We start from the raw sequence: 20503 nt of genomic DNA on the forward strand, positions 1-20503 counted from the left end.
ATTCATTCTTCGATGCCTCTGAATTCCGTTAATATGGATACACTTCTTCTCGCCAAATCGTTCTGTTCGCAAGAAGAGTAATGCAGTTGCGCGGCAGTTCCGTTACAAGTCAAGCAGGCACGGAATTTAGTGGAGCCGTTCCGAACCCTGTAATTTCCTTTCTCAGGAGGATGCAACGCATACACAATAAAAACGTCTGTCTTCGGTGAAGACATCAAAAGGCATCATCAGTGCATCTCGATCCCTTTCTACTGGTTACGTATGAGACTTCTGCATGGGTTGCAGTTGCCTACGGCCCGGCTGATCGCGGGCCTCACTCATACTAACACCATCCAACCAACGGCGAGACGCTGCAGCCCGACTCATTCAAGATGGCTCTCAGATTCCTCCGGCCAGCGGCAGAACGGGGACTGGACGCAAGATGAACTCAATCAGCTGAGAGCGCTTCTGGCTGATGGAAAGAGGCTGTGTGATGCTGCAGCAGTATTGAAGCGATCCAGATATGCTGTCCTGCAAGTGTCCAAGTTCGACGCACGGAAGAATGGCTGGTGGACTCCGGAACGCCCTGACGATGTGGGGAAATTTCGACAGAACAAGGACGTCCGGCGACTAGAATCAGGCGAATTTGAAGTGGAAGAAAAGCCCGAGTCCGTTCCAAGGCAACGATGGACCGAAGCAGAATATCTCAAAGCTCTTGAGATGCGTGAATCTGGTATGTCTTTGCGAGAGATCGCGAACCGGCTTCACCGCTCGCTTGAAGGCGTACGAAATCAGTTCCAGCGCCGACGAAGCAATCAGGATATTCCATTTGCTGTAGGCCCCTGGACTCCTGTTGAAGACGAGCAGTTACGTACATTACGCAAAGATGGGCACAGCTTTCAAGAGATTCAGAAGGCGATACCGCATAGGACATCGACTTCCATCAAGAGAAGAATCAGCGAATTGCGTACCCATATTAATAAGAGATCAACTCCCGGACGCTGGGGCGAAGAAGAGATCGCACTGCTCCGCCAATTACGTTCGAAAGGACTAGAATGGAAGGACGTCTCAGCACAATTGCCAGGAAGGAGCGCGACCGCTTGCCGAACGCTGTATCGGAAAGTGACAAGTGAGAATATTGCAAGACGATGAAATCATTGAACAAAGAGCCAGAGGTCGGATTCAGGGGCCGCTGCCATATTCGACATTTCTACTGAGCAGGTCCACGGAGCCCTGGCCAACACTGGGCAGCGGAAGATGTCGCAGTCGTTGCTTTACGCCAAGTCGCCGCAACGGACCACGTGCGAAGCGATAATTTCTGAGCGAAACCCGACCAAGTGCAACAGCCGATGATAGCTCACCAAAGCGCAGTCTCCTCTACGAAGAGCATTGGCCGTGTTGCAGTATTGAATGCCGGTCCGAGTCTGGCCGACTTTGACCAGGCCGAAAAGAGCATCCCGAAGGTTGGAATTTTGCGCCAAGACGTCGCTTAGATCCCATCTCTCGTGACTGTTGCATGGGAAGTGGATTGCCTCCAGGCGTTGGGGCCTCCAGACCCCAAGGGGACCCCGACACACGACAGTTCGAAGTGGAGCCAAGGAAACATCAGCATGATAACCGCCACGCGATCACTGGCATTGCTTCCCCAAAGCTAAGACTTGCGGCGTCCTTGGCGACGAGCTGAAGCCTCTCAAGCCAATGACCAGCCTGGACAAGCTGGATCTTCATTTAATTCCAAGACCGCTTATGCATCTTGTCACCCACCATCTCCACGAGCTCAGAAAAAGTATCGGAGCGGCACCGTTAGACTGTTCATAGTATGGCCGTGCACCAATGATTACCTTTCGTGTGCGGTCGGAACAGCGAAATTCGCAGTGGATGCACGAGGACTCTTCGGCCTTTGAAGTCTTGGAAATCGGGAACGCGCCAAGTTTGGTCAAGACTTAATGGAGTCTCAACCGCTGGTCGCGCGGTCGCGCGGTGTGAAAAGCCACAGCAGACCATCATGCGAAGGAGCCTTCCCGCTGCTTGGCCAGGTCTGGGCGCAGGCAAGGTATCATCGGACAACTGCAATGATGACATTACACGGAAGTGCAAGAAGGTTGCGTGTGCGCTGTTAAGTATGTAGTGGTTGTGGTACTGTGTCGCCGGCTCCAAAACAGATTTCCGCTCCCCGTCTTTCTTGTGCATCAAACATGGAGTCCACAGGCAAATCAGCAGAACCCGTTGCGACTGGCATCTTCGCAACTGCGAAGCAAAGCTTCGGGGATCTGTTTCGATGGGAGCAGCGAGTTGAGATCACAAATGAATTTGGAGAATCGCGCACGGAATGGCAGAGGCCAGCTCCTCTGAAGAACCCGATCTCTCTGTTGGCACAGCTCTCACCGACTGCATGGCTTTTCTTCATTGTCGGCTTTGCCTCTTGGTCGGTAAGGCATATGTTGACATTGTACAATGCGTAGCAAATGCTGACTTGCGATCAAAAGGCCGATGCATTCGATTTTCACGCTCTGAGTATCCAAACCACCAAGCTTGCGTCTTACTATGACACTTCCAACACGAACATCACGACTGCGATCACCCTCACTCTTCTTCTGCGCTCCATCGGTGCCGCGATCTTTGGACTTCTTGGTGTGAGTTCATGTGGAAGACATAAGCTGCGAGGACAACTACTGACAGTACGCCTGGCAGGATCAATTCGGTCGCAAGTGGCCCATGGTGGCCAACATGATAATCCTTGGTATCCTGCAGATCGCGACGATTTACAGCACTACGTTTGGACAATTCCTTGCTGTGCGATCGTTGTTTGGTCTTTTCATGGGTGGCGTATACGGAAACGCCGTCGCAATGGTAACTATTCTTCCGAGCGACGGGATTTGTTCTCACTTGTCTAACATATTTTCTTAGGCTCTCGAGAACTGCCCTGTCCAAGCCCGTGGTCTCATGTCCGGTATCCTGCAGCAAGGTTACTCGTTCGGTTATGTCTGTGCAGCTTGTGCCAATCTTGGTGTCGGCGGCTCGGTCGAATCCTGGAAGACCGTCTTTTGGATCGCAGCAGGACTCAGTATCGGTGTCGGCCTGATCCGCGTCGCTTTTCCCGAGAGCAAGCAGTTCCGTGAGCGCAAAGCTGCGGGCCACAAGGGCGCTTCTGCCGGTGTGTTCTGGGCTGAGACGAAGACCATGTTGGCCAAGGAGTGGAAGATGTGCATCTACTGCATCATTCTCATGACCTGGTTCAACTTCTACTCTCACACTTCGTAAGTTGCTGTCGTTTTGCGCATGATTTTCATGCGAGCATTTGCTAACGGGTCTCTGTCACAACAGTCAAGACTCATACACGACTTTCATGCGAACTCAGAAGGGCATGGACAACCACGATGCCTCGATTGCCAGTATCCTGATGAAGACTGGTGCTTGTGTCGGTGGCACTGTCATTGGATACCTCAGCCAATGGGCCGGCCGTCGTCGTGCCATGGTTGTCTCAGCACTGATCAGCGCCTGCATAATCCCCGCGTGGATCTTGCCAACTTCTCTTGGAGGTCTTTCGGCGTCTGGCTTCATGATTCAGTTCTTCGTTCAAGGAGCCTGGGGTGTGATTCCTATCCACCTGAACGAGCTCTCGCCTCCTGCCTTCCGTTCATCCTTCCCCGGTATCACTGTAAGTCTATGAGAAATATACGCGAACACTCCCTGAGCACTGCTGACAATCGCAAAGTACCAACTCGGAAATATGATTTCTAGCCCCAGTGCGCAAATCGTCAACGCCATCGCCGAATCTAACCTCATTTCGGCTCGTGGAGAGCGCGTACCATCCTATGGACCAACTATGGGCGTTGCAACTGCAATTATCGCTCTCGGAATCGCTTTCACTGCTGCCATTGGTCCTGAGAAGCGTGGAAGCAAGTTCGAAAATGCTGTTATTGGTGGCCAGACGGTTGCGAATGTTGAGAAAGATGTTGATGCCGAGCGAGGGGACAGTGTTGAGAAGCCCACTACGGATATCAAGCTTGAGGATGTTGAGAGGAAGTGAAGTGTGGTATTGATGACTGCTATGTTTGAAATATGAGGCAACGAATCGAGATCTGGGGCATAGTTCATGAATCTCCTAGCCTAGAATGACATTAGCCACGGCATCAAAGCCATACGAAGCATTACTGAACAATCTCGGTACCACAGCATCTCCGTCCTAGACATAGAGTTTGCGACGTCGTTGGGAAAGTGTTCGTTGACACCTGCCCAGTGGTGCTCCGTCACGGCTTAGTCAGCTCACTAGGGCTGCTGCCGGGCGCCGGACGCTGCTTCCTGCCCACTTGAAATGCTTCAACTTGGCACAACATTTCTCACTTTGAAGAATATCCAACGGCGTGATTGTTGCTCTAAAGCTGCCCATACTAGCCACTCAGACGTGAGGACCACACGGCCAAAGGCACTGCTACCAGTCACGCGATGAAAGTTCGACACAACAGGTCCTCAGCAGCTTTGCAAGAGGTACTTTCTTCCGCATGAACTACCATTTCCAAAACTCAGTGATGTGCAGCTGTCGCTGTCGCACCACCATCGCTGCGCCTTCTTCTGCACTGAGATGCGTGAAGTCCGCCATCGCTGGGTAGAAGTGACTTGCGAGTTATCTGGAAGCAGTCAGCTTGATGCACTACCGAGGAGCTTCGAGGTATCACACATTGCCCGGATGATCTTGCTGCGAACAAAGCTGAAAACCTGGGCACATCCATCGCGCCGCAAGCTGTTGCTCTCAGACAGCTGGATGCCAGATTCAGAGACGTCGGGCAGCGGTACGACGGTACTCTCAACCATGTCAAGCGTGACTTGGCTGTTCATCAGCTTCAGCTCGTTTATCTCGGAACATTCCACATACGATGACTGTCCCGATCTGACAATGTGTCAACAAGCCTGGGGTGTTCCGTGTGCGCAACTGTGAGAGCGAACTATATGTCAGCTCTGCTATTGCTCGCACGGCTCCCAACAGCGCTTGGACGACCTCATCACCAACATCCATGTGCGAGAAGCTGGCCCTTCGGCGCTTTGAGCGCATTGCGAAATTGCTACCGTGTCAGGCACAAATCCGAATCGTACAATTCGGACTCGACTTTCGTTTGTGACATGTGATGGCAAGCACTTCGAGCACAATGTCCTACGTCTCCAATCTCATGAGACGCAAATTTCACGAAAATACAGACTACGTGCTAGATCTCAAATGTATTAGAAGCAGAGTGCGTGCTTCAAGATACACGGTCGAGTGACACACGCAGGCGAACAACACAGTCTTCCATTGAGGGAATAGGTTCTGTGTATACAAAGCAGAGGTCCTTTGCGATCGAGATTCGCGATGCCATCGACGCGTCTCTGTTGGGCGTCCATGCACGCGGCTCTGTGGTTGGACTTGTGGCTGTCGGAACGCTTTGCCGGCCCGCACGAGCAGCAGTCAAAGTTCAGGCGATCGTTCAGGAACGAGACGGATACCCCACAGCGCGGTTGGTTCTGCTGTCTTGCGGAATCGTTGGAGGGAAGTCCTTGTCCGCGACCCGATGTTGGACAATTACTCCGACCTCACCTCGTCTGGACATGGAGCATACCATTGAGCATTGTGCAAGCCTACATTGCAAGATCCAATTGGAGTTGAGTCGCATCGTTGTGATGGAAAGTGACGATCTGGCATAGCAGTCGCACTCAATCGTGAGCAATGACGTCCTTGGCTCGATGCATTACGATAGGACGAACGAGTGACTCAAGCAGGAGGACATCATCGCAGCTTGGAAAACGGCAGAGATTTGTCAACATGATGAGAAGTCCAATGGTCGCAACGCGTCGACGCTGCCGCTGAATCGTGTTGCTTCTCACATTGTGCTTGCCAATGCAGAGTGATGCAGTGGCACAGCTCCCACGAGTCAGAGCCACAAGGAGATCAGCGAGTCCAACCACATTGAGGCTGCAAGCTGGTGCAGGCGATCTCAGCTCAGCACAGCACCATGACCAGATCGGACAGCCGCACACAGACGCCGATAACTTGGCCTAGTGGCCGCAGGCTTTGGTGGAGAACGCCTTGGGCATGTCCGCGCTTGTCTCCAGCCTCGTGCCAAAGGGTGCGGTGCTTGTAGACCATGAGTCGCAAGACGTGCGCCATCTCGATGGGCTTTGTGCAGCAACAAATATAGCGCGCCTCCGGCCTAGCACTCGCTTCTGATGTTCTCGTCAACCGCATCCGGCCTTCGACTCCTCGGCCGTCACCAAACGCGATGTTGTGGGTGCCGGGCATACTGGTCTTGCCTTTGCTGGCTTTGACCGTAGGCTCAGACTCATATGCTACGACTATTTCCGCACGGCAAGCAGAACAGAGCACACTTCCAGCATGTGCACAAACATGTATTACACAACTTCCGAATAACTGTCAAGCCGACGATGTCTGCTTCTGTACTGCAACCGTAAGAACTGCATATGAGTCGTGCCTGGCATCACAATGTTCTTCCTCAATGCAGGATCAACTTGGTACGTAACTTGTCACAGTCTTCTGTGAATATTGCTAACAGAGTGCCAGATGGCCTACAATACCAAGCCACAACCTGCAATCGACCGGTTCGCAACAACGCAAACACCTTGTATGGTGTGACCTGGGCCTTTCTCTCTGTGGCAATTATCTTCGTGGCGCTAAGGCTGTTGTCGAGATGGAGGGGTCTCAACGGAAGCGGCATCAGTTGGGATGATTGGGTCGTTTTGGCATCCCTCGCGCTCGTCGTTGTACTGGACGTCAGCTTAAATCAAGAGACGAAGTTGGGACTCGCCACGGACCTCTACACCAACACGGTCGGCAGCATCGAAGAGATTCTGCGATGGCTCTACATCGGGGAGATCCTGTACATCACCGTCGTCATGACTACGAAAATCGCTGCCGTCTTATTGTACTTGCGAATCTGGACCGCGGACTCCATCACGAAAGCTTTCAGATTATCCTGTTGGATCAGCATTGGTATCTTTGCCATGACTGCACTTGCGTTCGACTTCGCAATTATCTTCCAATGCTCACCTATTAGCTACGTCTGGAACCGCGTTACCGGACGAACTGGCTCTTGCATCGAAGTCGCGCCACTTCTCTATATCTTTGGAGCGCTGAACATCATCTACGATGTTGTCGTGTACCTACTTCCGATCTTCAGTGTTCTGAGGCTCAGTATCGCGCTTCACAAGAAGGTTGGCGTTGCCACTCTCTTTGCCATCGGATTTGTGGTCACAATTGCAGCGATCATACGCTTGCAATACGTTGTGCGCTTGTTTGGTGCGATGAACCTTACCTGGGAGTACCAGTATACTGGCTTGTGGGCCATCATCGAGGCCAACTTGTCGGTCATCTGCATCTGCGCACCGCCCATCGCTGGCCTGATGCAGCGCTGGTTCAGCGGCAGGCTCGGAGATGCGAACAGCGGCTATGCCAATGGCTCTGTCGCAACGCAGCGCCTTTTCGGACGACGACGTGATGATGATTCAGATGTCGACACACCTGGAATAATTGCGACCGAGATGACACAGCAAGATGAACCCGCAGACATGGAGAGTGTGCTTCGAAAAGGGCAATTCGATGGACAGTCTGGCACCAGCAAGATTGGCGATTTGGACATGAAGTCTATCGGATCCAGCAGCACTTCGGACATGGAGAGGCGCAGGCTCGGGAGTAGCAAGAAAACAGCAGCTTTGTTTCCAGAGAAGGAAACTGCTGAATCTACTGCACTCGTATTTCGACCACAGCCGGGTAATAGCAAAGTGGAAATCATCCACGAGCCGCCCACCAAGCCTGCTGAGGCGCGTCTGGCATATCGCGACGAGCACGATGTGTACCACGAAGTCACGATCACCGACATTCCCCACGGCCGCTTCCCAATGCACACCAACGGCAAAGCGAGACCCGCCGGCCTCGGTGCGCTCGCAGAAGCGGAGAATAGCGATGAAATTCAGCCGCTTTCAAAGGCTCCCGTGAACGCTCATCTCAGCGACGGCGATCAATCAATGTCCGAATCTCTTCGTGACTCTGACCCGCAAGGTCAAGGCGTTGCCCTGCCAAAATCATACTCGCCGCCAGCTTCCCGCTCGCAGTCGCCTCCTGTGTCTCAGCTTGGCTACCAGTCTCTCAATGGCAGCTTTGTTGGAGTTGCAGGCTCGAATTCGAAGCGCAATTCGCAGTTTGCGGTCCCAACAAGACAGTCGGCGACACGATCCATCTCTTTGGCCAGCGGTACTCTGGAGGCGATCGATGTCGCTGCAAAGACGCCATCGCCGCCGACTTCGCAGTCTACACAATCTATCACGACCCAGACCGACGATACTTCACTCGATGAGCCACCTCAATCAGCTGGGCTTCCAATCAAGCGACAGGAAGTGGTCTACACTCCAAGGGCTATGACACCTGGAGGTCGCCAACTTCGGTCTCCATCGAAGTCGACCCAGGTTGACGAGGCTTCTCTATCACCGCCTCCTCGTGCTTCTATGGCTGGAGGTTCACATTTCGCATCATCGAACTCCAGGTCTCCTTCGCATATGAATCGACGTGGCCCATCTCAAGAGCCATCGATGTCGCCCGAGCCATTTATGAGCGCACCATCGCCGCCAAGGGCACAATCTCCACCTGTTTTGCAGTCCAACTTACCACAGGTCGCAGTGGATCGTAGCTACTCTCAGTCCCGATCACCGCCACCGGCTCAACATACAGGTTACCGCGACTCCTCGCTCCAAGCTGGATCGCCAATGGTTGATCCGTACGAGTTCGATGGCAATTCGCCAGCAAGGATTATGTCTCCACCTCGAGGACCACCAGATCAGTATGCCGACGAGCCTGTCACTGCTCATACCAGATCAGTATCGAGGCAACCTGAAATGTCTCCCCCTCTGCCGGCAACATCAAATCCCAGCTCAAGCAATCCTCCAAGCAATGAAGTCACTTTCTTGCCGCGTGGTCGATCGCCTCCACGACCACAGTCCCAAAAATTTGATGCGCCTCGATCACAGTCTTCCGAAGCACTGCACTCTCCACCATTGCCCACCCGCGATATGGGCACTGAAACTGACCCAGAGGAGGAAACCGACAATCCGCGCACACCTTCCGTGCCACGTGGTGCGGAAGATTGGCACCTCTCGCGCACGGCATCACAACTTGACATACCTCATGATTCCTTCAATGCCGAATCAAGGATGATGTCAAGGTCTCCGCCCCTGGATTTCTTGCCGCTTGGTAACGATCGCACCATGTCTGGAGACATGCTGCCAGCAAGCACTTACATCTTCGACAACTCCAGGCCTGGCTCACGATTCAGATCTCAATCGCCAAATATGGCTATCGACACGGAGCTCGCCAACAGAAATGAAGAGTATCCAGAACCATCAGCAGATATGGGCGCACAGGCTGGATCCCCGTACTTGAACAGTCGGCCGCCGGCAATGACAATGCCTCTACCAGCGGTCGACATTGACGCAGCTCAGTCACCCCGCACGGCATCTTCGCAAGCGGTTCCCATGGCCTCGCAACGACCTTCGGAAAGTCGCTCTCCTTCGCCTACTGCGAAGATGGCAGGCATTCAATCTCCGCCGCAGGACTTCACGGACGACATCCGCCCGCCATTGTCCAAAGCAGGATCTGACCAATATGTGCCACGCGCTCCATCACCAACTGCAATGATGGCGGGCATCGTGCCCGATGACTACCACGAAAGCCGTCGTGGCTCTATGAAGTCTCCCGTCCGCAGTCCCTCTCCACCTCGCAGTGCTGCGCCAATGTTCAGCCCAAGAGACGTTACATCGCCTCGCTACGAGTCTGCGGACGCTGGGACTTCTCCGATGTCGAATGGAAGCGAAGACGAGATCTTAGGGATCGGCATTGCGTCGCCGCGAGATATTGACAACCCTGGTACACACTCAGCAGACGCCGGCACCTCCCCGATGTCAGATTTCAAGGACGAGGACAGCGAGCCAGATGTCGCTACAGCCAGTGCCCTGCCAACTCGGGACATTGAGCAGCAGCGATCGAACTCCGCCGACCGTGGTACATCTCCCATGTCAGATTGGAAGTCGGACTCATCACCTGCCGAGTCTCCCGGTGCTCCATCGCCAGATATCGTGGCTCCTCGCTCACTGTCAGCTGACCGCGGCACATCCCCAATGCACACTGACAGCCCAAGATCTCCTCTGCCTGGACTTGCCTCGCGCTCTGCCTCTGCTACCACTGTTGGCTCCAAGGACGATGACGGCCCACTACCAGTGCGAGATATTGAGCAGCAGCGCTCAACTTCTGCGGACCGCGGCACTTCCCCAATGTCTGATTGGGGTGACGACGAAGCTCCTTCGCCTCAGTATAACCAAGGCAAACGGCTTAGTGGCGACCTCACCCGTCGTCCAGCTTTGTCACCAATTCAGCCCATGCGTCGCCTGTCCCGACAATCCCAAGCATCATCCGACGAGAACACTCCTGCGCACACCCAGCTGCCTTTCGCCAATGCTGCAGGACGTAGAGAAATCCCGCAGCCACCTCGCAGAAATCCCTCTCAGGTTGCACTACCTAAGGGTGCTTCGGACATCGAGGGCACTTGGACACCAGATAACAATCGCACTCCCGATTTGGACAGAGTCGACGAGGGTGACGATGGTGCTCAATCTCCTTACAACATGCCTTCTGTGATACACTCTGCAATCATTCCTGAGGATCGTGGACGTGGACTACCTGGTCCCCCCATGACTTACGGTGCGATCATGAGCCCACAATACCATGGACCAAGGATGGAGTCTGAGGAGATGAATGCTATGAATTTTGAGGAACGCTGGCAGCAGCACTACGGCGAGCGTGAGCGATTCAACGAGCGCGCGAACAGCAACGATTTCTTCCCCGATGGGGTTCCAATGTTCCCAGACGAGTTCGACACCAACGATCGGGACTACTCTCCAGTCCGTGGCATCGATGATGATGACGAAGAGGAAGAATGGCCACGCCAACCTGGATATGAGATTCCTCATATTCCGTCACCGCTTTTGGCTCAACTCCTCGGCGCCGCGGATCCAGAGATCTTCGACAGCCGAACACCCTCTCGCTCCCCATCGCGCTCGCGATCACGATCAGCATCTCCTGATGGTGACGATCTGGTGCGTGCCGCTGCCAGAGCTGCCGACAGAGGACGAAGAGAGCACACTCGCTCTCCATCACCAACTCGTCGCGAACTGAATCGGATGGGTCAAGCCGCGGCCACAGATGTCTTTGAGAACAATGCATCGCCAGCCCTGCCTGTTCCGTCCGCGGTTGCTCGTCAAGCCAATCGCTCGGCCCGCATGTCCTTCAACTACGATGACTCCCGACTGCAATCACCTGCTGGAAATGCTACAGGTATGCGCAGTCCTGATGTAGCCAACCCAGATCCGATCCATCCGGAGATACTGCGGCAGGAGCTCAACAAGCGTGCACCAATGATCATGACTGATGATGGAACTGATATGCCCGATACTGACCCTCCGAGACCCTACGATGCACAAATTGCAGCTCTTGATGCCCCAAGTCCTCCAGAACCTTCTTCTGCTCGTCTGCGCGAGGCGCTAGAGCAAGCAAGCCCAGATGTTGGCGCTCAAGATCTTCCTAGTACTAGCCAGTCGCCGGATCCATGGACAGCACAGCTGGCACACATGGATCCCAACTCGGTTTCTGTCTCACGGTCAATTTCGCGCTCGATCTCTCGTTCTGCAGCGGTGTCTCTATCCCCCAGCGCGTCTGCTCGCATCCAAGAACGTCAATGGCAGTCAATGAGCCCTCAATATAATGGCCCTTCCGCAGACAGAGTATGGGATGAAGGAACGTTGTCTCCACCGCTGCCGGTGGTGAGTCCTGGCTTGGATGACAATAACGATAGCACGCCTACGACCCCGGGCGGTGACGAGGCTCCACTTAGAAGCCCATCGATGTCTCCGCCTATGTCCCCAGCTGGTGTCAGGCTCTCGAGGACTGATTCCTTTGACAATGGTCGCCCAGCTGAGAACCGTACTCCAGGCTCTGACTTCTTGCCTAGCCGGCCAGTATCTCAGCTTGATCTGCCAACTCTCTCAGACATGACCTCAGACAGCCCCATGCTCTCCGCTGGACCCAACCAGGAGATGGAGCGTGACTCTGGAGTCAGCGTTTCTAATCGCGGATCGTCTGACCCAACCTCAAGAGTCAGCTTTTCTCGCCGTGAGTCCGCAGACCACAGCTCTGCGATCTTCTCCCAGCGTGGCTCCTCGGATCCAAGCTCTGCAGTCGCAATTTCAAGCCCAGAAATCCCACGTCGCAGTTTCGAGAGGGATGGATCACGACCTCGCAGCTCACGTCTCGTGCCTACAGAGTCAACTCCGGGCGAGAACCAAGCCATTGTCAGATCTCTGTGGATGCGAGCCGAGTCCAGACAATCTGCTAGCCGCGCGCCAATGTCTCGTGATAGCTCCCGCGCCCCGTCCTTCGAGGACAAGGCCAACCAAGATGCAGTGCCCGACCGAGAAGCCAATACCGAATCCTGGTACAACCCGACAGTAATGCCTCGTCCGCAACCACCTTCGTCTGCCTTGCTAAGCCCCGATTCCAAAGACGAGTCGCCTGCCGTCTCCTTGTCCTCGCCAGCCAAGGCACAGGAGCAGGCAGAGCCACCAGCTGACGAAACTGTCGCTGCCGATTCCTACGTGGACTCCTTCACCCAGTCTGAGGGGCCAACCGTCGAGGATAAGAAGCGCACTTCTATCACTGATGGCCCATCCTTCGAGACTTTACAATCTCAGTCAGAGGCTCCGACTGCTGATCCGGTTGCTGACGCTCTCATGTCGCAAGCCGAGACCGACAACGAGGAAGAGGTTGAGGAGAAGCCGACCACGGTCGAGATGGCCACAAGCCCTATGCTGGAGAACCCAAGAATGTCAGCAGCCGCGAGTGAGCAGTCTGAAGGAAAGATCAAGAAGGATTCATCTTCTAAATCTTCCGATCTCATCGCCGAAGCTCTCCTTTCCTTGGTGCCAGCGGGAGAGCAGATCGAGGATCAGGACACTGCCGGCTTCGTCAGTGCGCCTGTCTCGGTGCCACCCGAGCAACTGGCAAAGAACATCAGCCCAAATGCAGAGTACGATCCATTCAAGTACTCTTCTGATGAGGAGGCCGAGAAGAATGAGGAGAAGACCGATGTTAAGCAGGTCGACGAAAAGACCCTTGGCAGTTTGGTCGGCCAGCCAAAGGCTTCGCCTATCCTTGCAAGCGAGTCGACGCGCCGCCAGTCAGCATCCTCTGGTGCTCTGAGTCCACAAAGCGACTCCCCTCTGCCATCTGCATCTCAACTCAATCTGCCAAGCATCAGCGCTGTGACTGCCGAGAAGAAGCAGGACACCAAGCCACCGACACCAAAAGTCGCAAATGTTGAAGTTTTGTCGTCTGCCGGAAGTTCACCTGACGTGTCACAGTCCGACTCTCAGGAATCTAAGCGCGCGTCTATTCTCTCTGATACCTCTATGCCGTCCGTTGGCAGTATGGATACCGACGCGTCCGCCCGCACCAACAGCAATGATTTCGATTCGAGCGAGTTGCCCTCGACTCCGCCTGACGAAGAGGCCGCCACGTCTCCAATGTCCGCGGGTTTGAAGGACCTCTTCGCATCGGAATCCCCTCAGGTCGCTGTGGTTGGCGAGACAAAGCCCGACGAGGTAACGGAGAAGCTTCGCCGTCCTCAACCCCCTTCGCGCACTGTTTCTCAGCTCGCCTACCCGGATGAAGATTGACTTGAGGTGCGGGACGCGGTGCGAAGCCCGCAGAAATATCGACCACGACGCCAGCACCGCCAGACTTCTGATGGCTCGTCGAACAGTGATTGATGAGAAAGCTCTCTATGGTAAACGGAAAATTGTAATGACCTCAACTTGTAATATTAGTTTCACGGTTCATTTTTACCCTGAGCAGGAACAGTCTGCTATGATTGACGACAGTATTTGGGAAATCTGGTCCAGTCAGATGTAGCCATTGTATCAATACTTTCTCCATGATTATACACAATGTTCCGCGCTCATCCTTCGGTCTTTACAAGTGAGCACATCTACCTTGTGACATCGGCAAGAGCTATTGGAGGTAAGATTGATCGAGTCTTGAACCGTGTGAAGTGCAACTGCCCTTTAGACGAAAAACGGTAGCTTCCCTTGGCAGATTGGAGCACGAACGACTGCGACCAAACATCTCTACCACTCACAGCCACTCACCTCACGAGATCAGCTACACGATTTGCATAAACTTCAACGACTTGCGGCTCACACGCGAATCTTCTACCACAAAATATCGCAACGTTCGTCGCTTCAACGGCTCATACTTTCAAACCAACGAATACATCACCAAAAGACCTAACGTTACTGCACATCCTAACCCTACAACACGAGGAAGATCAAGATCGTAGTACGCAAGCGGCCGTTTCTTGTCTCAGCCCAGATCTGCAGTGCATCATCTTTACCAACCGTCAGCAAAAGCAGACCTAAGACAAGATCTCCTAAGACGCGAAGCTGCTCGCGCGCTCTGCTTCTTTTCACATGTGCTGAGCTTGTTGAGCTCTTGCAACCATTCTCTGGCTTCTTTCGCAAGGCCCCGACACTCGTTTCTACATATCCAAGAAGGAAATTCCGCATACCTCCGCTCCGCCCCAGAAAGCTCTCAACCAAACAAACCAACCGCTTTGCTGATTTCTCTCTGGTTGTTGCACGAGACACTCGCCACGGAATTGGTTCTTTGTGCGTCATGCGGGATTAGCGTGCAGGAACTAAGTCGTACCGCTTCAGCTTTTGTGCTCGCGGCAACGAACGGGAGCTGGTTGGAGGAGCTTTGAATTTCTGTGTTTGCTGGATATACTCGGATCTTGCAGCTTTGCTTTTCTGTTTACCTTTGGCTGCAAAGCTGTTTTCGCATTCATTTGCCCACTCACTCGTTTCTATTCGGCAGCTCGCGGAAGGGCCATTGGACGCGATGCAGCGCGTATTGGGATTTTTGTATCTTTTCCTTTCGGTGAATCTGGTCTGCGGGTATGCTTTGCCGGCGAGTGAGAAGCGACAGGCTGGTGGTTGTCAGGCGCCGAGGCAGCGAAGGTCATGGTAAGCATTCTCAGATGTGCAAGCTGTACGATTGTTCCAAGATTAACAGATCTCGACAGGACAAGATTAAGCAACGACGAAAAAAGAGCATACTTGGATGCTGAGTTGTGCTTGCAACGAACGCCACCAGCTTATGGCATTCCAGGAGCCAGGAGTGTGTGGGAAGAATTGCAGTGGGCACACATTCGCAGCAAAAATTGGATCCATGGTGTTGGAGCCTTTTTGCCGTGGCATCGATACTACCTGAGAGCACACGAGCAGATGTTATCAGAGCACTGCGGCTATCAACTCGGCACACCGTAAGTGGTCTTGTGAGAACAGTACTGTGAAATACCCACTGACTTGATCAAGATACTGGGAGGAAGCCTTGGATGTCGGGAACCTATTCGGCGCCGCAGTCTTTGATCCTCAGTCTGGCTTTGGTGGCGACGGCAGCTCGGGAGACAATTGCGTGACGACAGGCCCTTTCGCGAACCTGACTCTAGTCTTCGACAGCGATGGAGTCGCTCAACAGCCAGTGTGCCTGCGTCGACGCTTGAACCCGGACATGTTCTCGCGTGCCGCTCAAAGCGAAGTCGACAACTGCTTCAGGTATCCGGATTGGGCCGGTGCGAGTGTTTGTTACGAAAATTGGGTGCATATAGCTGGGCACGAGGGCGTTGGAGAAGTCATGGCGAATGCGCTGACAGCGCCTGGAGACCCGATCTTCTTCTTGCACCATGCCAATATTGATCGAATGTGGTCGCTATGGCAGGCCGCAGGTCTTCCCGGTCGGCTGACAGAGATGGGACGACCAAACACGCCCAGTGCTGATTTCAACGGGGCAAATAACTGGGCGCCGCCAGGGCCGGAATGGACCTCGACAAGTGGTGATAATGGACCAGAAACGACGCTGAACCATGTGCTGTGGGTAGCGGGGATTGTGCCGAATGCGACGATCAGAGATGTCATGGACCTAGGTGCTGGCTTGTCGTGCGCGACCTATGTCTGAAGTCGCGATATGAATGATGCTGCGGGCCATCTGTGAGAACGCGGCGTAATGGTAGAGGATGGTCAGCATCTGGAATTTGTAGATGCGCAGGGCTCATGTCCTAACATAATGCTTAATATACCTCGGCCGACCAGATGATGAACAACGCCGGTGTTTTCTAGATTTGCAGCTTTCCTCCTCTCTCTGGCTGGCGGGAGGCTCATGCCTTTCTGTTTTCTCTGGCTGGGATGTGACAATGTCATGCTCGTCAGTAGGCTCGACCGGATCGTCTTTCGTGAGGAGCGCAGGATGCAGACTAATCGTTGATGAGTGAGAGGCCAGGTCCATGTCCGTCGCCGCCATGCCAATAGTTATGCGCTGGACACGGAGGCGTCGGACGAGGGAGCCGGCAGCGCTGTGTGCCACCGGATGCCACGGAGGAGGCGTGTGCCGCGGAAAGTCGGGAAGAAGCACAGCGAGACGGGTCCAGTCAACTCTAGTTCACGTCATGTCAGCAGCGTAGCCTCGTAGCAAGACCATTTCATGTTCATGGTTGTTGTGGCAGTGAAGAAGTTGGAGGCCTTCACTCTGCATGTCCTCTGTCGGCGCTAGTGCGTCATCGAATAAGGTTTCCGGGAAGCTTCGACCCCTGCTATCGGTATGCATGGCGATGCTAGGCCGGAACGCGGGTCGGTGAAGTGTGCCTGTGAGCTGGCGACTGGGGTATCGCGATTTATTCACTTAAAGCCTCTCCTCCCGCGCACTTCTTCCTTGTGAACAGCGTGGGCGAGCAAGTCCGCCAGTCGCGATCCAGGACAGCGACACCTCACTCTGAAATCACACTACTAAACCCGAAGTGTAACCGCTTATCGGAAGGACCGATAGCCCACTCTGACTTCAGCGTGGGGCAGCCAGGCACGTTGCTGAAAGAAAACGAGACACGGGAAAGGTGCTGTCTGAGCAACCATCCTCACTTGCCTCGACCTCTTGCGACACATTCATTCACCTCTTGCCCGCGACACGAACACATTCAACCCCGCTTCACGTTTCTGAGCAACGAGCTCAACCAAAACACCACTTTTCCAAGCATCTCCTACCCAGCATGGCTCAAATCACGTTGAGTCCGCCTTCAATGCCATGGGGAAAGAAGCGCATAGCTGTCATGACCTCGGGAGGTGACTCCCCGGGCATGAGTGCAGCTGTGCGAGCTGTTGTGCGTCAGTCGCTGGCCGCTGGCTGCACCGCATACGCTGTTTACGAGGGCTACCAAGGTCTGGTCGATGGCGGGGACATGATCCGAGAGATGAAGTGGGAAGACGTGCGAGGATGGATCTCAGAAGGCGGCACACTCATTGGCACAGCACGATGCAAAGCATTCATGGAGCGTGCAGGGCGGCTCACTGCTGCGAACAACATGATCGAGAAGGGCATCGACGCTCTGGTCATCTGCGGTGGTGACGGATCATTGACAGGAGCAGACAAGTTCCGAGCAGAATGGCCGAGTCTCATGGACGAGCTCGTGTCCACCGGCAAGCGCAAGGAAGACGACGTGAAGCCATACAGACATCTCAACATCGTTGGACTGGTGGGCTCGATCGACAACGACTTGAGCAGCACAGACGCGACAATCGGCTGCTACAGCTCACTCGAACGAATTTGCCAATCGATCGACTACATCGATGCTACTGCGCTCTCGCATCAGCGTGCCTTCGTCATCGAAGTCATGGGCCGACACTGCGGATGGTTAGCACTCATGGCAGGAGTGGCTTGCGGAGCCGACTTCGTCTTCTGTCCAGAGAACCCACCTTCGGAGAACTGGGAGGCGGAGATGTGCTCAATCGTGAAAAAGCACCGCCAAATGGGCAAGAGAAAGACTATTGTGATTGTTGCGGAGGGTGCTCACGATAGGAATCTGAACCACATTACGCCTGTCATGGTCAAGGATCTGCTGTCAAACAGCGTCGGTCTCGATACCAGAGTGACTACTCTGGGCCACGTTCAGCGTGGTGGTCCTCCTTGCGCATACGACCGCATGCTTGCAACCCTGCAAGGTGTTGAGGCTGTCAAGGCCGTACTCGAAGCTACTCCGGAAACTCCGTCGCCTGTTATCTGTATCGTAGAGAACAAGATCGTACGGAAGGACTTGATGGAAGCTATCCGACTGACCAAGAAGGTTGCTGAAGACATCGCAAAGAAGGACTTCGATGCCGCGATGAGAGGACGAGATGCGGAGTTCGCGGAATTTCAGCAAGCGTTCAATATCACGACAGCAACAGACAAAACAGACATGCTGCTCCCTCCGGAGAAGCGTATGAGGGTTGGTATAATACATGTGGGCGCGCCCGCCGGTGGTATGAACGCCGCGACTCGCGCTGCTGTGGCATACTGCCTGACCAAAGGCCACACGCCAGTGGCTTTGCACAACGGCTTCCCTGGTCTGTGCCGCCATCACGATGACAAGCCACTTGGCTCGGTGCGTGAAGTCAGCTGGCTGGAAGCTGAGAACTGGGGCTCGAAGGGTGGCTCCGAGATTGGCACGAACCGCAGTCTGCCTTCTGAGGATTTCAAGACGGCGGCTTTCTGCTTCGAGAAGTACAAGATTGATGCTCTATTCGTCGTCGGTGGCTTCGAGGCCTTCACGGCCGTCTCGGAGCTCCGCAAGGCTCGTGCAGAGTACGACGCATTCAAGATCCCGATGACGATTCTGCCTGCGACTGTGTCCAACAACGTTCCTGGCACTGAATTCTCGATCGGCTCCGATACTTGCTTGAACGCCCTGATTAGCTATTGCGACGCCATCAAGCAGTCTGCATCTGCATCTCGTCGCCGAGTCTTTGTGGTCGAGACCCAAGGTGGTGCTTCCGGATACATTGCCACACTCGCAGGCCTTTCGATCGGAGCGGTCGCCGTCTATACGCCAGAAGAAGGCATTCACCTCAACATGCTTGTCGAAGATATCAAGTTCCTCAAGGACCAGTTCGCCAAAGACGCAGGCCACACCAGATCTGGCAAGATCATCCTTCGAAATGAGAAGGCCAGCAAAGTCTACACGACACAGTTCATTGCCGACGCTATTAAGGAAGAGTCCAATGGAAGGTTCGACTCAAGATACGCTGTGCCAGGTCACTTCCAGCAAGGTGATATTCCGTCGCCAATGGATCGTGTGCGTGCTGTACGTTTCGGTGTCAAGTCCTTGCAATACCTCGAATCTTTCGCCGGCAAGTCAAAGCAAGAAATTGCAGATGACCCAATGTCCGCGACGGTCATTGGAATCCGAGGTGCACGAGTCAAGTTCAGCGCCATGGAGAAGATCGAGCGCGAGGAGACTGATTGGAAGGATCGTCGACCAAAGGATGAGTTCTGGATGGGCTTGACTGGCGTGGTTGACACTCTTTCTGGTCGTCCTAAGGCAAAGCGCTCGACGATGCCTAGCAGCCCTGCCGCACAGGGCCAGGAAAATGGCGCGGCCAAATAAGTTCTCTGATTGCGGACGGCTTCTGAGCGTGAGAGTTTTGGCGTTGTTGAGTGGCATCCTCCAGCGAGCGAGTGACCCAGGCCCAGTGCCTCTTGAGCTTTAGATGTTATTTCCTCTCCCATGTTATGACCTTGAATGAGAAAAGTGACGATTGTATATTCCATCAGCGATCTCTCAAACAGTGCAAAGATGTTCTAGTCTTTCGTGAATGCGCCTGAACTCCTTCGCTAATCCCATCATCATCGACATGCCTGCACAATCGTAGTAAAGTCAAAACACTCCGTCATGCTCACCGGGCAACCTCTTGACCCGTTTTTGCTCCCAATCATCCAAATCTTTGGCAGCAAGTTTCTGCGCAAGCCCAAAATAGTCAGCCCCAACCACTTTTCCGCTGACACTAATAGCACATCTTGCGATCCACCATAGCGCACAGGTACGATTGCAGGTGTACTCACATAATACTCCTCCCTCAAATCTATTTTCCGCTTATTTTGCCCAATACCCAACTCTTCGTCTTTGGTCATTTGTCGCACTTTCCGATCATGTCGTTCGTAGCGTAGGGCTGTCGCAGGCGTGAGAAAGAATGACCCGAGAAGCATTGTGGCTATGAAGGGTAGGCCGAAGAGGGCGAAGGGATGTTTGGCGAGGAGGAGGCGGTAGCGCGCTGCGAGAGAGGAGTCGTTTGTTGAACGGAATTTGCGGGAGGGAAAGACGGCCATTTTGAATGCGATGGAGGGTTGAGTTGGATGGGGGAGTGATGCTGTGTTGCTGTGAGGTCTGGCGGAGTGCCCGCGCTCGTGCAGCAGGGTTGGTCGAAGTCTTGGCGAAGTTAAAGTGGATCGCGACCGCGACTTCTTCTCGTGTACGCGTCGGAGGCAACACTGGGGGGCGTTCATCTTTCGAGGATCACGGTCTTTCTGCCAACAACCACCAGTGACGGCGATCGAGATTGTAATTCAAGTTAATCAACA

General features: G+C 54.0%; 6 protein-coding genes across 6 annotated transcripts; 5 read left to right on the plus strand and 1 right to left on the minus strand.

The window, feature by feature from the left end:
* Positions 1-274: 274 nt before the first annotated feature.
* On the plus strand, positions 275-1131 carry RHO25_003425 (uncharacterized protein; the record flags this gene model as incomplete). The annotated part of the gene is made up of 2 exons (XM_065602395.1): positions 275-278; positions 383-1131. The coding sequence occupies 2 exons, from the start codon at positions 275-277 to the stop codon at positions 1129-1131; spliced, it is 753 nt and encodes a 250-aa protein (XP_065458467.1).
* Positions 1132-2174: 1043 nt separating this feature from the next.
* RHO25_003426 (uncharacterized protein) lies at positions 2175-4009 on the plus strand (the record flags this gene model as incomplete). The annotated part of the gene is made up of 6 exons (XM_023598932.2): positions 2175-2408; positions 2466-2612; positions 2671-2829; positions 2887-3236; positions 3304-3637; positions 3695-4009. 6 exons carry the CDS (start codon positions 2175-2177, stop codon positions 4007-4009), a joined length of 1539 nt encoding a protein of 512 aa, XP_023455923.1.
* Positions 4010-6464: 2455 nt separating this feature from the next.
* On the plus strand, positions 6465-13740 carry RHO25_003427 (uncharacterized protein; the record flags this gene model as incomplete). Its single annotated transcript, XM_023598933.2, has 2 exons — positions 6465-6480; positions 6530-13740. The coding sequence occupies 2 exons, from the start codon at positions 6465-6467 to the stop codon at positions 13738-13740; spliced, it is 7227 nt and encodes a 2408-aa protein (XP_023455920.2).
* A 1222-nt stretch (positions 13741-14962) lies between these two features.
* Positions 14963-16078, plus strand: RHO25_003428 (uncharacterized protein; the record flags this gene model as incomplete). Its single annotated transcript, XM_023598934.1, has 3 exons — positions 14963-15087; positions 15147-15386; positions 15439-16078. The coding sequence occupies 3 exons, from the start codon at positions 14963-14965 to the stop codon at positions 16076-16078; spliced, it is 1005 nt and encodes a 334-aa protein (XP_023455919.1).
* A 1081-nt stretch (positions 16079-17159) lies between these two features.
* Positions 17160-19532, plus strand: RHO25_003429 (uncharacterized protein; the record flags this gene model as incomplete). The annotated part of the gene is made up of 1 exon (XM_023598935.2): positions 17160-19532. The coding sequence occupies one exon, from the start codon at positions 17160-17162 to the stop codon at positions 19530-19532; it is 2373 nt and encodes a 790-aa protein (XP_023455720.1).
* Positions 19533-19802: 270 nt separating this feature from the next.
* Positions 19803-20251, minus strand: COX16 (Cytochrome oxidase assembly; the record flags this gene model as incomplete). The annotated part of the gene is made up of 2 exons (XM_023598936.2): positions 19803-19883; positions 19988-20251. 2 exons carry the CDS (start codon positions 20249-20251, stop codon positions 19803-19805), a joined length of 345 nt encoding a protein of 114 aa, XP_023455719.1.
* Positions 20252-20503: the final 252 nt, after the last annotated feature.

The sequence above is a fragment of the Cercospora beticola genome, chromosome 2 (genome assembly GCF_033473495.1).
Source record: "Cercospora beticola chromosome 2, complete sequence".
Lineage (NCBI taxonomy): Eukaryota > Fungi > Ascomycota > Dothideomycetes > Mycosphaerellales > Mycosphaerellaceae > Cercospora > Cercospora beticola.